This window comes from Lolium perenne, chromosome 2 (genome assembly GCF_019359855.2).
Source record: "Lolium perenne isolate Kyuss_39 chromosome 2, Kyuss_2.0, whole genome shotgun sequence".
Taxonomy (NCBI): Eukaryota; Viridiplantae; Streptophyta; class Magnoliopsida; order Poales; family Poaceae; genus Lolium; species Lolium perenne.
The window spans coordinates 154412781-154430829 of NC_067245.2; the positions used below are offsets into that span (position 1 = coordinate 154412781).

At 43.0% G+C, this 18049-nt stretch overlaps 1 protein-coding gene across 8 annotated transcripts; it reads right to left on the minus strand.

The window, feature by feature from the left end:
* Positions 1-2508: 2508 nt before the first annotated feature.
* Positions 2509-13930, minus strand: LOC127322068 (pentatricopeptide repeat-containing protein At4g20740). Of its 8 annotated transcripts, XR_007864506.2 has the most exons (5): positions 11589-13930; positions 9408-9591; positions 8122-8224; positions 7106-7206; positions 6282-6616 (listed from the first exon to the last, which is right to left on the minus strand). XR_007864506.2 is itself a non-coding variant. In XM_051351016.2 (2 exons), the coding sequence occupies exon 1, from the start codon at positions 13795-13797 to the stop codon at positions 11611-11613; it is 2187 nt and encodes a 728-aa protein (XP_051206976.1). In that variant the 5' UTR covers positions 13798-13930; the 3' UTR covers positions 8946-9591; positions 11589-11610. The 8 variants fall into 8 exon arrangements, 1 of the variants encoding a protein (XP_051206976.1); XR_007864507.2 differs by lacking the exons at positions 6282-6616; positions 7106-7206 and adding an exon at positions 2509-2747; XR_007864505.2 differs by lacking the exon at positions 8122-8224 and having other exon boundaries at positions 6285-6616; positions 7106-7235.
* Between the last annotated feature and the right edge of the window lie 4119 nt (positions 13931-18049).

An 18049-nucleotide genomic window follows, 5' to 3' on the forward strand; every position in this document is an offset into this window, starting at 1 on the left:
CGAAAGAGCGCTCGAAGACGGAGCTCGAAAAAAGCGTGACAATGTAGTCTCCTAGTTTCGGTCTTTATTAAGTATAGCACCCCACACTATTAGGAGGAATCAAAGTTTTTATTTGACTACTTGGCTCAAATCATTTATCTCATTTTGCCACATCTTGCTCTCCACAATATTTTGCCTTTCGTTTGCCATCTTCCTCCACCATATCTTTGCTACCACATGTCACATTTTGGTTCTCTCCTTTTCGTCTATCCAAAAGAGGCTCATATCTCCTTTGTTTACTCTCCCTGAGATTCTCGAAGTTTGCTCGGTTTTTACCCAAAAGTGGTTCGAATTTTTGCTTAGAGTGTGCCAAAAGAAATCAAGAAAGGAGCTGAAAAACAGCAACTTGGGCCGGTCTAACCGGGGCCCAGGCCAGTCAGACCGGCCAACCCTCTTCACGTGCACATCCTATTTCCAGAGAATTGGCCCGGTATGACCGGGCCCTCGACCGGTCATACCGGCCAAAGTCTCTGTTTCTTTTGTTTCTTTCGATCCCATCCAGTCCAGCCAGTATAACCGGGTCCAGAGTGACCCTCTTGGACAATGGCCGGACTGTCCAACAGTGAAATCATAAGCCACCGTCGAGTGTTTCGCCATCCACCACCACCATACAAGTTTCGTACATACATAGGTCCTACATGTACGGATTGGTGCATATGCGATTGGATGTAAAGACCACGATGCCCTTAATTGTGAAGATGTATCTAACGATCTCATATGTTGTTGTGTTTGAGTTTGGGTGAGTTTGGGAGGAGGGGGTGTACCGAACCCCTAAAAATGGTTAGTTAACCCTATATATCGGTGTATAAATCTATGACGTCGGAACGAAAAACCAAAAAGATAACATACAACTGCAGAGTAATCAGATTTGAATGAGACTAGCATCAGGGTCAAGGTCCCGTATGTCATAAGTCTGAATTTTTGAAACTGCAAACTCAGTGAACTTTGTTCAATAAGCTATGGCCTATAATATGACCCGCTGCTGAGTTTGAAGCACCATACAGCTCACGCGACAAAGCTAGACAATTGGAGCAAGGTGTGGGCAAGACATAATTCAACACCATGTGCTCTTCCAACGCTATGATGTGGAATTGTGTGGATCGTGAATGTTCTATTTATATCGTTTCTGTATGCCTGGATCTCGAACTCATGACCCTGTTGCATGCATGCTGGCTCTCGCGCCTTATCGAGTTTTATGCAGTAGGCAGTTCACTTGACAGATACAAGATTACAAGAGGAAAGCAAAACTGAAGGAAATACACATATGCTGTAGCAGTGTATTCTAGAAAGAAAAAGAAAATGGTGTAGCAGCGGGACTCAAAGTTGTTTTAAATATGATCTTAGATGCGTACCGGAACATATGCATCGAGCTAATTATTAGGATGGCCACCAACTATCTTCGTATGCACGACATCTACAGCAAATATATTTCAGAAGCCCTAACTGAAAGGTGGTGTGGTTAGGGTGTTTGACAGTGACAACAAATGTATAGCAACAGGGACCACCACATTAGTTAGTTGTCACATCAATCTAGCTAGAGAGCTAACCAATCAAATGACTTGCAGCCACTTCTATATAAGCCCCTCCTCACCCTTCTTCCCCCACCCAACCTCTTATCTCTCTCAAGCTCTCATTTTCTCTCTCTCCTACTCTGGAGGTGTTCTATAGCTTTGGTGCATCTTCTAGGGGCTGAAGCTGCCAGCATGATCTGATGAGTGCCCAGTCTGACAGCAGTGCTTAATTGCATGTCAATTACACTGATGATCAGATCATGCTGTGCAGTTTCATCTGCTTGTGGATCCACTCTTCCTGTCCATTGGTGTCATCGGAAAGCCTATCCTGCAATTCTTCCTATTTCTTGCAGTAAAATCTGACATGGGTTTACTTTCTCTCCAGATTTCTAGCTCACGGGTCAATCATACCTTGCAGTGTTCGTGTGGAGAAGACATCGAGCGATAGCACCAAAGCGAGAAAGGGGATAGCTGAAGGTGGAAATGTAATGAAGGCTTCATTCCGTTTTGATTATGAAGCCTACCCATGTAGAAATGAAGTAGCAACGCCATGCTTGATTAGCTCGAATGACCGAGCTATTTTCCCTGTTAATTACCCCCTGTAATCTACATAATCATATCTTTCAGGTTCTGAACTGGCCGTCTACCTGAAGTGCTTTAATTTACCATTTTATGGACGCATGACGAGAAGCAAGTGCAAAGCTCGGCCATTGCCATATACAATCAACCATTGACGATATGACATCTATCTTTTGACTTAGCTTACCATTGACTTAGTTTGTGTCGTTGTGAAGTCTGGTGAGATATACGTAGTACAAATTAAACCACTATGTAAGACGAGTGCTAGCTACCTTGTGCATCCATGCACGCTTTTTGTTTGTTTGTGATTCCATGGCTCCTGAACAACAGCTGCTCTCTTACCTTTTGCTTTGGGGTTAATTACGTCACCAATCTGTGATATAATACCATACAATTGGACTGTCAGCAGATAACTTTTTACTGAAGTGCAGAGAGGAGGTAGCTATAATTAATTATCAGCTGATTGATCGGTTAGTCGTTTGATTGGTTGGTGTGCACAACATTAGATTCTCTGTCCCTGTCTACTACAGCCGAAAGTTGGCTGTGCTCTTAATTCCACGCTATGCCAATCCAGCCGTCCTCATCGGTGGCATGTGGAGAAGATCCGTGTGAGATGCGCTGCTTCAAACAACAAAAAAATGTTAAGAGAAATGAATAAATTAACTGGAAAGAAAATAAACAAAGAGGACAAAGGAAGTCAGTGAAAATGAGGAAAAATTATGGCACCTCATGTCGTACCAAGGGCTGCTAATCGAGAATCAGATATTGGTTGAATGGTTAAGATGTGTGGTTACACTTTGGGTCCACTAGTGATAAAACTCCAGGTATGATGTTTTGGAGTCTCAACAATGCGGTTTTTCTTCAGCAGGAGGCGAAGTTCCAGGGAGATGTTTGTGTGGTTACTCCGTCAGTCGAGCTTCGACTCCGTCTTCAGTCGACGTTGTGTGAGTTCATGTGCTATATTGTACTTGGTGTTTCTCAAAAGAAAAAAAATGTACGCTGCCCTCTTACGATTGCTAAAAGTAGATTTTTGGCTCTCGTGTGTGCCAGAACCCGTTTTTAACAATAAAATCAAAACAACTACTAAAAATAATAAGAAAATGCGGCATAAATCATGTAGGTAGAGAATGTATCCAGGTATGTGCATGTCGAAGTTTGAATCGAAAATATAAAATTATGTAACCTACACAAAAATAATAAATTATACTGTTCACAATATAAGAAGTACGCAGTATACACGGTATAACAAAGTTCTGTTTTCTCTTTTTTGTGTAGGTCACATACGGTCGTGTTTTTTCTTTAAAATTTGCATGGGTAAGTATCAAGGTGACATACACGCTGTGAATTATTTCAAATTTTTCTGAAGCATTTATATAGCCTTTTTGAAAAAATTCTGAAGCACTTAAATAGCCTTTTTCAAAAAATTGAAATCAGGTCTTATTTTATTAAACTAACTTGAGGTATATGCATGTTTTTGTAACTGTAAGAATTTTCAATAAATTCTCTCGAGAGAGGAGAACATCTGTAGCGAAGTTGCGAAACATAGTTTTGTGGTCCAAACCATACAGGGTGAAATGTGAGAGGACATAACTGAGATCTCATTAACCAAAAAGATTTCTTTCGCGACCAATTTTTAAAACAAACAACAAGAATTGCAAATTAGGCCATGATCATTTTAGTAAAATACATAAACACAATGTTTTCAAGTTGCAAAAATGAATATATTAATGTAAAAAGACTAAAAAGTAACAGATGTATATATATCCTTTGTGTATATGTATATGTTCATAAAAATCAGTGTAAATTAAACAAATATGTTGTTTGAAATATTTTTTTAGAGGACCGGTGTTTGTACTTCATCTAACTTAAAACACACATATAAGACATTAACACGTACCGCATTTTTTTTATTTGAAATTTTGAATAGTCTGAAGTAGTTTTGGCAGGTTATTCTTTAACGCGTCAGTTTGTGCTCCCAAGTGCCAAGCCCCAATATAAATGATTGTATACGAGCGTGTATTTCCTTTTTATCATGAAGCACAAAAGAAGAAAAGAAAAACTACCCCAGTCAGCCTCACGAACCACAGGGAATACTAGAATCCTATGCACTGCATGGAGTTTGAATCTTCTGGCTTTTGGCTGGGAAACAGTAATATCTCCGTTCTATCTTCTCAAATTGATGACTATTAACTTATTTTGGGCTCCAATTTCAGAGTCATTTGCACCGCGCTCTTATTGTGGATATATTTTCTTTCAGCTGCCTGCTTTTGATGTTGCTTTCAATTCCCTGTGATAGAAAGAAGTCCAAAAGCTTAAACTGCCGACCATGCATTCTTGACCTGTTTGCTCCCTATGGAAACCTAACTAATTAACCTCAGCGCTAAACATCCATCAACCTTCAGTGAGTGAATATATTTTTATCTGGCATGAAGCCAATTAGTCAAGGAAGAAACAAGGGTTCTTGATTACTTAAGCAAACGGTTCGTCTTTGCGGCAATTAGGTAGGACTGATTTGGTCAGTTTGCCCAAAAGACTGATGATAGGAACATAATGGGCAAAGCTAATCTGCAATGGTCGGTTGATTAATTCATGCATCTCCCTACAGGTGACAGGTCAGAGCCTTCACACCTAACTGCCATTTCAGGAATGTGATGATTTCTTCACCACTGAGTGTTCATCGAAGCGTCGCATTCAAGCTCAAATTATAGAGATGTTAGTTATGCACAATGAAGGTTGTCCCAAATGAAGAAGATACGGCTAAAGCCTAGAGATATACTTAGTTTTAGCTTTTGTTAGCTGTATGATAGCAACCTTGCAGCGGTGTACTGATCATATCTAATCTTCTCGCCAATGTTCAAAAACAGAAAAATCTTCTTGACCGATCTGCATCGAAAACGATACGCATGGCCCTATCAACAATGGTCATGCATATGCATGCTTTCAGAGCTAGATTTGTTGAGTGACTTACATCCAGCACAACTATGCTGTACCAGAATGTGAGCGCTGTAGGTAGTCAAACTATGATGTAAGGGGAACTTATTATATCAGTATCTCTACTTCACAACCGTAGCATACACGTCGATACACTAGGTCCAAGTGAAATCTACAATAGTAACAACTGAATGTAGAGTTCCCCTGCCATTCTCTTCATAAGTTCTCTTGGGATGTGTTCGGTTTCGGGATGTGGTGGAATGGAATGGAATGGTTCCGTTCCATTCCATTCCATCCCATTCCATTCAATCTGGGTGTTCGGTTGATTTTAGAAGCTGTGGAATGGAATGGACTCTAATTAGTCTAAATACCCAATTAATTAGAACCTAATTAGTCTAAATACCCAATTTTGACCCTAATTATTTCCCAAACCACGGGAGAGGAGCCGCGCACGCGACCTCTGCGCCCGGCGACCTCCACGCCCCGGCGACCTCCACGCCCCCGGCGACCTCCACACCCCGGCGAGCTCCACGCCCCGGCAACCTCCGCGCCCCGGCGACCTCCGCGCCGCGCCCGCCAACATTCGGCCCGCCCGCGCCCGCCGCCGACCTCCGCCGCCCGCGCCCGTCGGAACAGAGGCGACTTTGGAGGATGGCGGCGGGGCGACCTCAAGGAGGCCGAGGAGGGCGGCTCGCCGCGCGCAGGAGCTCGAGGGAGGGCGCCATGCTCGTCCGCGGCCGCCCTGCTCCGTCCGCCGCCGGCGTTGCTCCGTCCGCCGCGCTGGTCCGTCCGCCTCAGGCCGGTCGAGGGGAGAGAGGGGAGGCCGCCTCCGCGCCATGCTCGTCCGCGGCCGCCCTGCTCCGTCGGCCTCCGCGCCATGCTCGTCCGCCGTCCGACTCGTTCCGGTCGAGAGAGAGAGGGGAGATCGAGGGGAGAGAGATAAGCGCGATTAGCCCCGATGACAGAGCCCGTTCCACTTCGTTCGACCGATTCGGCCGGACGGGCTCGTTCCGGATCTACAGCGAATATTCCCTTTTGAGGAACGTGTTGGTTCCATTCCATCCCAGAACCGAACGCAGGAATCGCCCTGAGGAACGACTTGATTCCATTCCGTTCCATGCGGTTCTGAAACCGAACAGACCCTTGTAGTTTCTAAGCGCGGCAACATCCCTAGCTACTAGCTACTTGCAACTTCCAACCCCAGTTACTTGGATAAACATCAAGTAATAAGTAAACGGAAAAACAAAAAATTAAATGAATACCATCTATAGTAGGTATTGAGATTAACACAGTTGGGCCTGGTGCGCATGTACAATGCCACCGCTTGAGGATTCAAGTCCTGTTTGACTCAAATTTGTGTGACTGTCTTCTTACAGGAAGAAAATATGTCTAGTTCCTCGTATATTTTTTTTTTGAAAAAAAAAACGCTTTTCAATCCCAAACTCTAGGTAAATGTTCACTTCTCCCTGAACTCTGAAACCATTTGCATTGCAACCTCGACATATTGAAAGAGTCCACTTCTTACCCCATGTCGTGCGACAAGTGCTTTTGGGTGCCTTGAACAAACGAACACTACAAATCAGATATTTAATTCAAGCTACATCATTTAGCTAACTGAATTCCACACACAAAAAAATACTAAAAATGGAAGAAGGTTGGCACAATTGTATTACAAAATGGAACTTCATGGCATGGCAACAACCTAGCAGTGCAGTGGACACAGATAGCATCCATGTTAGCAAAAGCCAGCTCAAGGTTGCATTTGAAACAGTTAAAGACTTCATGGTTGAAAAGTAAACTTCTGCCAGAGTTCAAAGTCGAAAACTGGACATTTTTGTATTCTTAATCCATACCATCTAAACATTTGTCCAAGTACAAGGTCCCACAACAGCGTCTACCACTGCATGTCCAAGGCTACAACTTCCCACAACAGCATGTACTACCACACCCGCAAAATTATTGGTAATTTGGTGGCATCAATAGAGATGTACACAAACTTACATCCATAGCAGTGAATTGACATCAACATGTGTCAACGGTTATACCTTACGCTATATGGCAACAGCTACCCCCATGTCCAACTTGCAGAATAGGTAGCCAATTGAAGACCACACTGCAAATGGAAGACCGCGTATGCTTTCCATATCTAAATCAGTGTAGCAACCATATAAGTTTCTGCAGCAACAGCGGCATGTGAATTATATTGGCCCAACCACTTGCAGTATAGCTACAGGAACATGATACTATTATAGTTACAGAAACATGAGAAGTATCCATCAACAGAATGAACATATCTTTCATTGATTGAGAAGCCTGGCTATACGTAACGCCGAGTTGCTGACTTCGTACGTTTGATCTCTCAAAGCTACACGTAAACAAGAAGCTCTCTAAGTGCCAAAGAAGAGCTAAGATTTTGAAAAGTAAGTCACGTTGTTTGCCTGAATCTTCTGAATGAAGTTTTTGACTGGGATTTGGGGGATTTTTTTTATTTGGTCAGAGGGATTTCTAAAATTGCAGGAAGGTTATTTGCTTTGGGCTGATACCCCTTTGCTCAACCCTGTGAGACAATATTAGATATAAAATAAAGTTTGAGAAAAAGTTGTTGGCTCATCCTCATGATTTCAAAATAGCATTCTTCATGCAGAAATGGAAAATATAGCGGGTGAACAGGACCAGTCTTGAGAAAACTGCAAAGCAACCCTGACGAGGCAGGATTGCATAGGAAATGCTGGAAGCTTGTTTTGTTTAGTTCCGTTGCTTCTTGCCTTCTGCTTTTTGTTGTGTGGGACGGACTGTGGGTATAGGTTTTGGCTTCGGGAGGATATATGTACTTCTTCTCCTGGACTTACTCATTTAGTAGGATGCTCTCGTTAAGGTGGCACCGTCAGCATTTAGTCATTTTATGCGCTTTATGTTGAACTATCAGCTTTAAAAAATAAGTAGATCCAATGGCATTTTTTCTAAACCAGTCATGTGTTTTTAAGATAAGATGACCAGTAGAATAGAAAATACCAGTCTGTTGCAATTCAAGTGACAACTATAGGAATCAATGCTAAATTACCTCTGCATCAACCTTGTAGGTAGCACCACAGGATCTCATTTGCTCCACCAGCTGGCTATGTTGTTTTTTGACCTCTTTCTGATGATGCCCAAAGCTCTGTATTCTATATGGATCATTGTGAAAAAAGGAACCTGATCATTGACTTCCTATAATATTTTCATGAAGTCGCTACAGTCTTTAACATCAGTCAAACCATTTTACCACATATTAACCAATATTAAAAACAGAACTTTGTCATCGTACGGTGGTGCTCCAGCAATTGCATGAAAGCGAGATTAGCCATCTCAAAGTTAAAACTTAACCAACTGTAAGAATAGTCAAGCGATATTACGTTGATTTATGTAAGTAATTAAGGGACCAGGGGTTGAGGACCAGGCAGAGGCCTAGTGGTTGAGATAGCAGTGGCTCACCCAACAACCAGAGTTTAAATCATGCCGGGAGCGAATTTCTGGAATTCTCACCAAGGAGTCTTCTTCTATATAAAAATATATGCCACCAAGGGCTAGTCCTGGTTGGTCTCATTTTTTAATCAAGGGACATTAAATGGATGAGTTCCATCATGTAAATATAGGTATGACAAAATGAACCTCAGACAATGTAGAGGAAGTTATTTTTCACAAAATCCAAAAAAGAATACAGATGACATTAAATGGATAAACGAGTTGCCAAATACCTCTATTAGTTGAACCTTTCCATATATAAACATAGGCTCATAAACTGAAGATAAATAATGCCGCCACAAACCAAGGGAGCCTAGCATTGAACTTCTACGATTATCAGTAGTTGGATTTTGCTTCTGAAAGTAAAGGGGTCATCTGATGCATATTTTCTTCAAGTGCAAGGTCTTAAGTCTAACTTTTGAATGTAGAGAGATATACAAGCTTCTTTTCTAAACTTAAAAACAGATTATTTTCTGAAACCATATATGATGTGCATATATTAGTCCTTTTTTCGTTTCTTGATAGCATCAACTGCATGGATAGTGGATTGCTTCAGGGCAGGTACAGGGATAAGAACTAAAGATTGGCTAATGGATAACACAATTAATATCATGTTCTCCCCATATACTTATGTCTGGTTTAACACACCTCACGCCGTTCAGACCTTCTAATAATTTCCAGTTTGGTTGAAAAAATAACGCAACAAACTCAGTCGGAACCAGCTTTGTAGACTACATATTGCTCTATAAATAGGTTGAACAGTGCCTATACACTATAAGGCCATTCACCAACGCTGCCTTCACTGCCAATTAGAGAATTTGTATACTTCCACAATACATTACTTACTTTTGTGGTTTAGTGTGGTCGATGTCTTCTGCTGGGAAGGGCCAGTCTGCAGGTAAGCAACAACGAGGTAAATGTGACCAGCCTCATTTACCAGTAAGCCCAAATGCCCAATGAGAGATCCTAGCTAGTCAATATATCCAGTACGAGGCCCACACGCTTGTCCAGCTAGAGATCTTCCAAGTAACTGTCAATAGTCATAGAGTATATTAGGACCTAATTTTTCAATAACCACATATTGGATGCAATACTGAAATCAACTGTAGAATAACAAATAAAATCCACATTAACAATTTCTTGCCAAATCGTTCTTTGCAGTATAAGGATGTTGCGAAGAATTGACATCATACATGAAGGGAGATTAATAAAAAAAAATATTAATGTGCCACCCGTAACATCAGTAATGAAGCACAACCATCCCTGAAGGTAGGTTCTTTTCTACCAAATAGATACCTGACTGAACCCTACAGACTGCAAAGATTGAAGAAATGCATACTTATATTTTTTTTTAACTGAATGCATATTTATAGTTATTCCTGGATATTTGCCTATGAAAAAAATACTAGCTCAGGTTATTTTAGCTAAGGTACTAACATTTGCTTTATGCAAACATGCAAGAGTTAGCAAATAACAAATATGAATGGTGCATGCACAACCATGAGGCACTGTAGCAGCCAAAATGTCAGCACCACTCACTCATAACTTCATAAGATAAGGTAGAATCAATGTACTTGAGAACAGACCATACAAATGTGATGGTATACACATATAGTAAATTAAAAACTCTTTAATCTACACTCAGTAACTTAACTGAAAGTTATTCGAAAGTTGCAAGATGGCTGTTTGGTACAGTACCACAGTACTACCAATGCTTTGCTTAAAAGTTAAAACTAGATGTACAGTGGTGATTATGCAACACAGTTCTAAAACTAGATGTACAGGGATTTCAATATATGCAGTGCAGTTTAAGCCAGATGGCTCGCTCCTGCGATATGATTTCTATCTCTCGTAACACATCAATGGAGGAGTAAGGACAAAAGAGTCTGTAAAGAGTACATTTCCAGCTATGCATGAACGCACCTACACCCATTAAGCTTGGATACGGTTTTAGGGCATTCTAAATGTACCAAATAAATCTTAAAAGACCTATGAATCCACAGCATCATGAGTACAGGGGTACACAGAATATTTCAGTATCAAACTCATTAGTATGTCTAATGTCATACATTAAAAACACATACTGTTGCCTTCTCTCTATTTGCCGTCGAATGATACCCCATATGCGCATGAAATTATGAGGATACAAGTACTCTAATCATGCATATAAAAGATAAAGTTGTTTCGGTTCTCAGGGTGTGTGGGTGGATGGTGCAATACAGATATCCAAACTTCATATAAGTCTGGGTACACTGATACTTGTAAAAGCCACACTAAAGTGAAACCTCCAGAACTAAGTGGTTGCCTTCTTTTTTAATGCAATACGTACTATATTAGTTTATGTTCCTTGGCAGATAAGCTTGAGAAAAGGTCATAGCCAGTAGGAAATACTCTCTTCAAAATAAGCCGTATAAATTCTGGCCAAAGTCAAACAATTTAAAGTTTGACCAAGTTTATAAAAACTATCTACATTACCATTTTTTCTATAAACTTGATAAAAAAATTACACTGTTTGATTCTGGACAAAAGGCCTTTTTATATGAGAATAAAGGGAGTATTGCATACTGAATCACTGATAACTTGGTATAAATAAGTCTAGGGGTCTGTTTGGATTGCTTCCAACAACTGCCAAACCAATATTTTGGCGTTGACTCAGGACCTGGGTGGTCGTTTGGATGAAAGCCAATGTTCCTTCGCCTTTCCAATTATTTGGTCACCCCGTTACTTTTTCAGCCTGTGGCTTGGCCAGACCACGGCGGCGAAATCGTTCGCCAAAAATTTGGCACGCCCAGGATTTGGCAGGGCACGTGTGGGCTGAATCCAAACAGACCCTAGATATCAACACTGGCAAGCCACGTCCTGCCCCTTGCATGCATTTTTGGAATAAGCAGGCTATGCAACTTCCCAGAAGAGGTTAAAGCAGTGATGGTACTTATTAAATGATGCAATATTAAATTCATAGGAAAGTATCAAAACAATCTTATATTTAAACGACACAGATCAGAATTGAAGATAAGCACATTGTACCTAATATCTGTACAAATATATTTCAATCAACTCTGCTTCTCCATTTCAGTTTTGATTCAAGGTTGAAAAACTTCAATCCAGATATCACCAAGTCTGCAGTGACCTTCTTGAGATGCTCATTCAGCATATCCTCGTAAACAATAAAATTAGCTTCTGAAATAATATCCCGGTCTCTCATAACAGAGAACACTTGTCTAGCTCCAGTTGAAGTTGCATGCTTGCAGAAGCCATAGATGATAGCAGAGAAGGTAAGCTCTTCTATTGAGTAACCTAACTCAATCATCTCATCCACCACTTTCATGACCTTCTCTGGGCTTTTTGACCGGCAAGCTTCAATAATAGTTAAGGTGTACTTGAACTCCATTGGCCCATTCTCTACAGTTCCAAGACAATCTGTTACGAGTGAGACAGCCGCATTTATCTCCCCAACCTTGCATAGCCCTTTCACGAGAGACCAATAGGCAGAGATACTTGGTGTCCATTCTGCCTTGATCATGGAGTTGTAGCAGGAGCAAGCCTCTTGAATAGTTCCTTCATCCACAAAACAAGGGATCATATGACTATACGTACATGATTCTGGTTTGCAGTCATCTGAAAGTTTCATTTCCTCAAACAGTACTAGAGCTATCTTCCTCTCCTTGATCTTGAGCAGATTCTCGATAAGAATGTTGTAAATGGTAACACTGCAATAACCTTTTTGTCTCAAAGTCCTAAACACTTCCACAGCCTTCAATTCCCTTCCGTCCTTGCATGCAAAGAGCCTCGGGAAGTCCGCTAAAAATTCTACGACAGGCAAGCCCAGCTCGACCAATTTGTCGACCAATCCAAAAAAATTAACCATCTCACCCTTATCAGCGTAGCAAAGTAGCAAGTGTGAAACTGTCTGAGAGCTTGGCGCGAGATCCTCCTGAAGGACAATCTGAAACATCTTATACGCCTTGTCCTCCCGACCTATATCACACAGCCCGGCAATGAGTGTGTTGTATGTTCCGAGGTCAGCACGGTAGCCAGCATCCACCATTCCCTTCAACACTCTACAGCCATCCCCAACCCTCCCAGCAGCAACATACCCATCGATGAGGGACGCATACACAGCCCGGTCAACCAACAGCCCCTTTTTGGTCATCTCATCGAACAACTTAGCGGCCTCCTCTAGCATCCCAGCATCGCATAGCCCCCCAACCATTGTAGCATATGCCATTGCGTCTGGCTCCACACCATCCCTCCCCATCTCCTCCCACACCCTGATGCAGCCCTCCATGTGGCCCCTGCGCACCATGGTCTTGACGAGAGCGGTGTACACAAAGACGTCGGGCCGGCACACCTCGTCCCGCATCCTTGCGATCATCTCTAGGATCCTGTCCGTCATGCCTGCCTGGCCCAGCGCGCGGACGATGATCGCAAACGTGACTGGCATAGGCTTCACACCAGCAGCACCGTCCTTTGACATTTCATCGAACAGCTTGAGCGCGTCGTCGACATGCCCTGCGGCGGCCAGGGCGCCCAGGACGCGGTTGCAGGCGTGGACCTGCGGCTGGACGGAGAACTCGTGGCGGAACCTGCGGAGCGTGTAGAGCGCGCGGAGGGGGCGCCGCGCGGCCGTGTGGAGGCGGACGAGGAGGGTGAGCTGAGGGTGGGAGACGGGCTTGCCGTGGGCGCGGATGAGGTCGGGGAGCTGGTCGGCGGCGCCCGGGAGGCCCGCGTCGGAGAGGAGCGAGGCGAGGGCGTGGAAGGCGGGGAAGCAGTGGCGGAAGCCCTTCTGGCGGCCGGCCCAGTGGAAGAAGGGGAGGGCGAGCGGGGGAGGTGGCGGCGGGCGCGCGCTGAGGACCTCGGCCACGAGCGTGGGGGGCACGCGGCGGGGCTTGGAGAGGTCCGCGACGACGGGAGGGCCCCAGCGGTGGTGGCGGCGGAGGGCGTCGAGGAGGAAGCGCGCGAGCGGGGAGAGGCGGCGGGTGGCGGCGGGTATGGAATGCGGCAGAGTGGGCGGCGAGCGAGGGGAGTGCGAGGGGGATGAGGGGTCCCAGTCGCGGAGGCGGAAGGGGGCGGCGGAGGAGGGGGAGGGGGAGGGGCGGGGTCCGGGGTTGGTGGCGCGGAGGTGGGTGATGAGGCCGCCGCGGACGGTGGGGCGGTGCGGGGACGCGCGGCGGTGGCCATGGTATATCGTGTGCCTGCGGCGGCGGTCCGCGGGAGGAGATGACGGAGAGGTCATTGCACTGTGTTGTGAGGAGGCACACCGTACTGCAGCCGTCCCGAGCAGAGGGAGGCGGAGGCGGAGGCGGAGGCGCGGAGGAGACAGCCGCTACAGTCTCCAACTAACGGCCGCCTCAAAGAAAAGAACAGAGTAGTGCAGCATTTAGCTCTACGAAAGATGGAAGCAGAGTTATCATACACAGCACAAAGGTGTTTTTGTTTGGAAGCTAACAAGCTCAGAAATTTTTATGGTTAAATCTTTGTATATATAGATTACATGACTGACCATACTTACTTTCTCTATACATATATTTGGAAAATTAAGGTGCTACTAAAAATAAGGATTTTCATGGGGTTCCTTTGCTGCAAGGTACATATAACAAAATATAATTTTACTGAGAGAAATTAGCAGATATAGGTGTTGTTTTTGTAATAAAAACAAACAATACATCACCTTTTTTTATAGCTTGCTCTTTTGCTGTACTATTCATATGACATTTAACATATCACCCCCAACTAATGTAACGAATATGTTTGGTAATTGGTTGTATGAGGTTAATAAGAAATATAAAGCTTAAATTTGGGTGGGAGCTAGCGCTTTACTTTTAGGTCATATGGATCACACACACAATGATTTTATGTTCAACAAGCCAAGAGTTTCTTTCTTTAATAGTAAATCTTAGCAGAAAAATCGTCAGAGAAACTTGACGAATCTGATAACAAGATGATAAGGATCAACATGATCCAGTAGGGTTTTTGGCCCAATCTTTCACCGCAAACCAAATAACCAACAACTAGGTAATTCGATCAATCGAAGATCAATCGTGAAACCCGAATACTTTAGATGTTGGAACTGATCGGAATCAACTCACACGCATAACAACGCATCATATCCTCAAGATCCGCAACCAAACACAACGATATGCACCCCTAACATTGAGACTTCTTATGGTGTATCCTTTATCTCGAAAATTCAATCTAATGATACATATGGCGTCTGCCAAAATCCTTTATAGGATGACTCTAAACACTAGTTTGGCTAGAACAAGCCCCACGCCAACTTAATGTCCCAAATGGTAGAACTAAACATTTATTTGGACATGCCCAAATACCAACTCATAAATATAAACACATACTGGAAAATAAAACATGACACACTGAAATAAACATAGAACACCAAAACATCTTTGTTTGCAACTCCATTGCCAAAACGAAGCATCATTGGCGGTGTCTTAAAGTTGGGCTTCGCCTCATCTTTATGAGGTACTTCAATGCATAGAAGTCAAAACTTCATAATATGTGGAGGTGGTGAAATAGAAAGAGTAACAGATATGCTCCCCTCATCTGTTGGATTGCATGGGACAAGAGGAAAGACATTGTTCCGGTGTAAAATCACACCCGGTGGGATTTCTATACAACCAATTGTTCTCCAACTGATCGCATCCATGTGGTAGGTTAGGTAGTTTGAGGTCCTCGGTTGATTTGGCATTGAAAGGGTAGGTCAGTCCTAACTAGATATCATTAAATTTATATCACATACACTTGTGAGTAAGCGAAGGTGGTGGTACATATTTGAAACTACCTTAAGCTCAACCATTTTGAAAAAAAAATCCAAGCATTAAGGCGAATGATTTCAAGTCTGACTACCAACACGATGATAGGGTCGGACCTCAATGGTCCTTTATGCATAAAACAGGTGCGGGTGTGATACGTCTCCAACGTATATATAATTTCTTATGTTCCATGCTACTTTATTGATGATACACACATGTTTTATAAACACTTTACATCATTATTACGCATTTTCCGGCACTAACCTATTAACAAGATGCCGAAGAGCCAGTTGTTGTTTTCTGCTGTTTTTGGTTCCAGAAATCCTAGTAAGGAAATATTCTCGAAATCGGACGAAATCAACGACCAGGGTCTTATTTTTCCACGAAGCTTCCAGAAGTCCGAAAGGGAAACGAAGTGGGGCGACGAGGCGACGCCACGCCAGGGCCGCGCCGCCCTAGCGTGTGGGTCCCTCGTGACGCCCCCTGACCTACCCTTCCGCCTACATATAGCCTTCGTCGAGAAAACCCCAGTACCGAGAGCCACGATACGGAAAACCTTCCAGAGACGCCGCCGCCGCCAATCCCATCTCGGGGGATTCAGGAGATCGCCTCCGACACCCAGCCGGAGAGGGGAATCATCTCCCGGAGGACTCTTCATCGCCATGATCGCCTCCGGATTGATGTGTGAGTAGTTCACCCCTGGACTATGGGTCCATAGCAGTAGCTAGATGGTTGTCTTCTCCTCATTGTGCTATCATTGTCGGATCTTGTGAGCTGCCTAACATGATCAAGATCATCTATTTGTAATGCTACATGTTGCGTTTGTTGGGATCCGATGAATATGGAATACTATGTTATGTTGATTATCAATCTATCATCTATGTGTTGTTTATGATCTTGCATGCTCTCCGTTGCTAGTAGAGGCTCTGGCCAAGTCGTTACTTGTAACTCCAAGAGGGAGTATTTATGCTCGATAGTGGGTTCATGCCTCCATTAAATCTGGGACAGTGACAGAAAGTTCTAAGGTTGTGGATGTGTTGTTGCCACTAGGGATTAAACATCAATGCTATGTCTAAGGATATTTGTGTTGATTATATTACGCACCATACTTAATGCAATTGTCTGTTGTTTGCAACTTAATACTGGAAGGGGTGCAGACGCTAACCTGAAGGTGGACTTTTTAGGCATAGATGCATGCTGGATAGCGGTCTATGTACTTTGTCGTAATGCCCAATTAAATCTCACACTACTCATCATAATATGTATGTGCATTGTCATGCCATCTTTATTTGTCAATTGCCCAACTGTAATTTGTTCACCCAACATGCTATTTCCTATTGGAGAGACACCACTAGTGAACTGTGGACCCCGGTCCATTCTTTACATCGAATACAATCTACTGCAATAATTGTTCTTACTGTTCTCTGCAAACATCATCTTCCACACTATACATCTAATCCTTTGTTACAGCAAGCCGGTGAGATTGACAACCTCACTGTCACGTTGGGGCAAAGTATTTTGGTTGTGTTGTGTAGGTTCCACGTTGGCGCCGGAATCCCTGGTGTTGCGCCGCACTACACTCCGCCACCATCAACCTTCAACGTGCTTCTTGGCTCCTACTGGTTCGTTAAACCTTGGTTTCTTACTGAGGGAAACTTGCCGCTGTACGCATCACACCTTCCTCTTGGGGTTCCCAACGGACGCGTGCTGTACGCGTATCAAGGCTAAATTTCTGGCGCCGTTGCCGGGGAGATCAAGACACGTTGCAAGGGGAGTCCTCCACTTCCAATCTCTTTACTTTGTTTTTGTCTTGCTTTATTTTATTTACTGCTTTGTTTGCTGCATTATATCAAAATACAAAAAAAATTAGTTACTCGCATGTACTTTATTTACTATCTTGTTTGCATTCTCCATATTAAAAACACAAAAAAAATTAGTTATTTGTATTTACCTTATTTTTATTATCATGACTAGTCCCGTAGCTGTTACTCTATCACCTGAGGAATCAATCTTTACTTTTAAACAAGGTGGCGAAGAGAGTTTTAAAGAAGCCTGGTCTAGAATTTTTGATTCTTATAGTAAAACTGAACCTAAAATGACGCTAAGTTTGCTTCTTAGTAATTTTTATTTTGGGCTTATTCTTCGTTATAGATATGCCTTAGATGCTGTAGTGGGAGGAGATTTCCTTCACTGTGATGGGGATCAAGCTTTTAATGCCATAAAAAAATTGGTTACATCATCTAGCTCCGCTAGTAATTTTGATCCATCTCTTGTTAGTATTTATAATAGATTGAACACTCTTGAGACAAGTGTATCTTGCTTAAAAGAAGGGTATGGTCGGATTCGTGAGCATTTTGATTATGTTCCAATAAACTCTGAACCTTCAATGTGGGACCCTACTATTAAAGTTACTATTGATGGTAAAAAATTTAATGCTCATTGTGATATTATGACTGAATTTTGCCTTATGCCTGAAAGTATTTATGAATCTTTGACACTCTGGGGACTTACTGAAGGTGGAGAAGGAATAACTCTCACTGATAATTCCGTTATAATTCCTAAGGGAATAGCTGAAGGAGTATTCACAACCCTTCTTGGAAGAACGGTATCCACTGATTATCTCGTTATTGAATGTGTAGGGATAGGACAAATCACACTTGGAAGATCCCTGCTGAAACTCTTGGGAGTAACCATAGATGTGGGGAAGGGCACTCTAAA